The 1,320-nt window shown below is 51.7% G+C and overlaps 1 protein-coding gene across 1 annotated transcript; it reads left to right on the top strand.

The window, feature by feature from the left end:
- Positions 1 to 490: 490 nt before the first annotated feature.
- On the top strand, positions 491 to 1,219 carry Pmar_PMAR027826 (hypothetical protein; the record flags this gene model as incomplete). Its single annotated transcript, XM_002771126.1, has 3 exons — positions 491 to 629; positions 733 to 815; positions 873 to 1,219. Coding segments are annotated over 3 exons (569 nt in total), but the record flags the coding sequence as incomplete, so codon positions are not given.
- Between the last annotated feature and the right edge of the window lie 101 nt (positions 1,220 to 1,320).

Here is a 1,320-nt window from a genome sequence, read left to right as displayed (position 1 = left end):
CATCGATTGCCTCCCTTTCATTTCCATATACGATTTCCTCGAGTCCTCCGACGTTCTCCAACTCCTTCTGTGCAACTCGAGGTTCTTCTCCTGGGTCCATCACGACGGAGCTCTTGTACTACCCAATGTAACACTGAATGGTCACCAACAGCTCTTGCAAGGACGCTTAGCCCTACCGCTAGTCGCTCGTGTCACCACCGTGTCACGGCTTCACAGTCTGCCAGCTCTCTTGACCGTCTTCAGAAACGGTGTCGGCCCCAATGTAACCAGTCTCGCCATAAACTCGCCGAGCACTAAGGAGCTGAATCTCTCTGGTTTGGCCTTCGTCGTCAACTGCTGTGCGTCTTTGGAGAAGCTGCGTTTGGTTGGTATCAAGCTTGACGAGGATTTCAATCAGTTCCTATGTATACTACACCGACTATCCAGTCTAAGAGAGCTGGTCATCTCGGGCTGCGGGGCGACGATCGATGTGAATATCATCTCGAGGAGGATGCCCGACCTCAAGCGACTCGAGTTAGTCGGCAATGCTCCTGTGGAGTCGCTCGCAGGGCTGGGAGCTCTCGAGGACTTGAAGTATTTCGTCAAAGGAGCCGCTGTGAACAAGGAGTATACAAGGCCTCTACAGGAGGGTAGGTGGTGTTGAGGGACTCAAACCCGTCAGTGTTAGAAATTTGATTACTCGTGATTCCTACTGGTTCAGTGTTCGCTGTTGTAGTCTTATCTCCATTTCAGTCTTCCCACATTTGAGGAGCCTCTCCCTTGACAGTTCCCGATTCACCACACCACGTATGCTGGAGACACTCGGAATTAACGATGTAACTCTAGCCTTACACTTCGTTGGCTTTAGATAGGTTTCAGTGCGCTATTCTCAGGTCTCCTTGTGGCCTGTCCAGTTGGAGGCTCTCGAATTGAAGTCGTCGTGTATCAGTCTCGCCCAGGAAGACTTCGGGGCATCTCTGGGTCGTCTAGTTTCCTCCCTACCTCGCTTGAAGAGTCTATCGTTCAACTGGGCATTCGTCTTCCCCGGTAAAGGCAACATTGACTCGGCGGTGGAGGCCTTGACTACTATGCACACCGTCAAGGACTTGCGTGTGGATTACCACAGCGGCGCATCTCGCTTGGGTGAATTTATAAAGAAGTTCCCGTGCCTTGAAGCTCTTGAGCTCACGGGCCCGTTAGAGCGGTTGGTGCTTGAGCCGAGTCTCAATGACGAGGAGAGGTAGTTGTCGTGGGGTTATTGAATTTCTTGTGGCTGTAACGCTAGCACGCTGCGAATAGGTGAACTGTGATTGATGAGAGAGTGACTTTTCCGGGAATTCC

The sequence above is a fragment of the Perkinsus marinus genome (assembly GCF_000006405.1).
Source record: "Perkinsus marinus ATCC 50983 genomic scaffold scf_1104296963620, whole genome shotgun sequence".
NCBI lineage: Eukaryota > Perkinsozoa > Perkinsida > Perkinsidae > Perkinsus > Perkinsus marinus.
The sequence above is the reverse complement of the archived record's forward strand: the minus strand, read 5'-3'. Positions and strand labels throughout refer to the sequence as shown.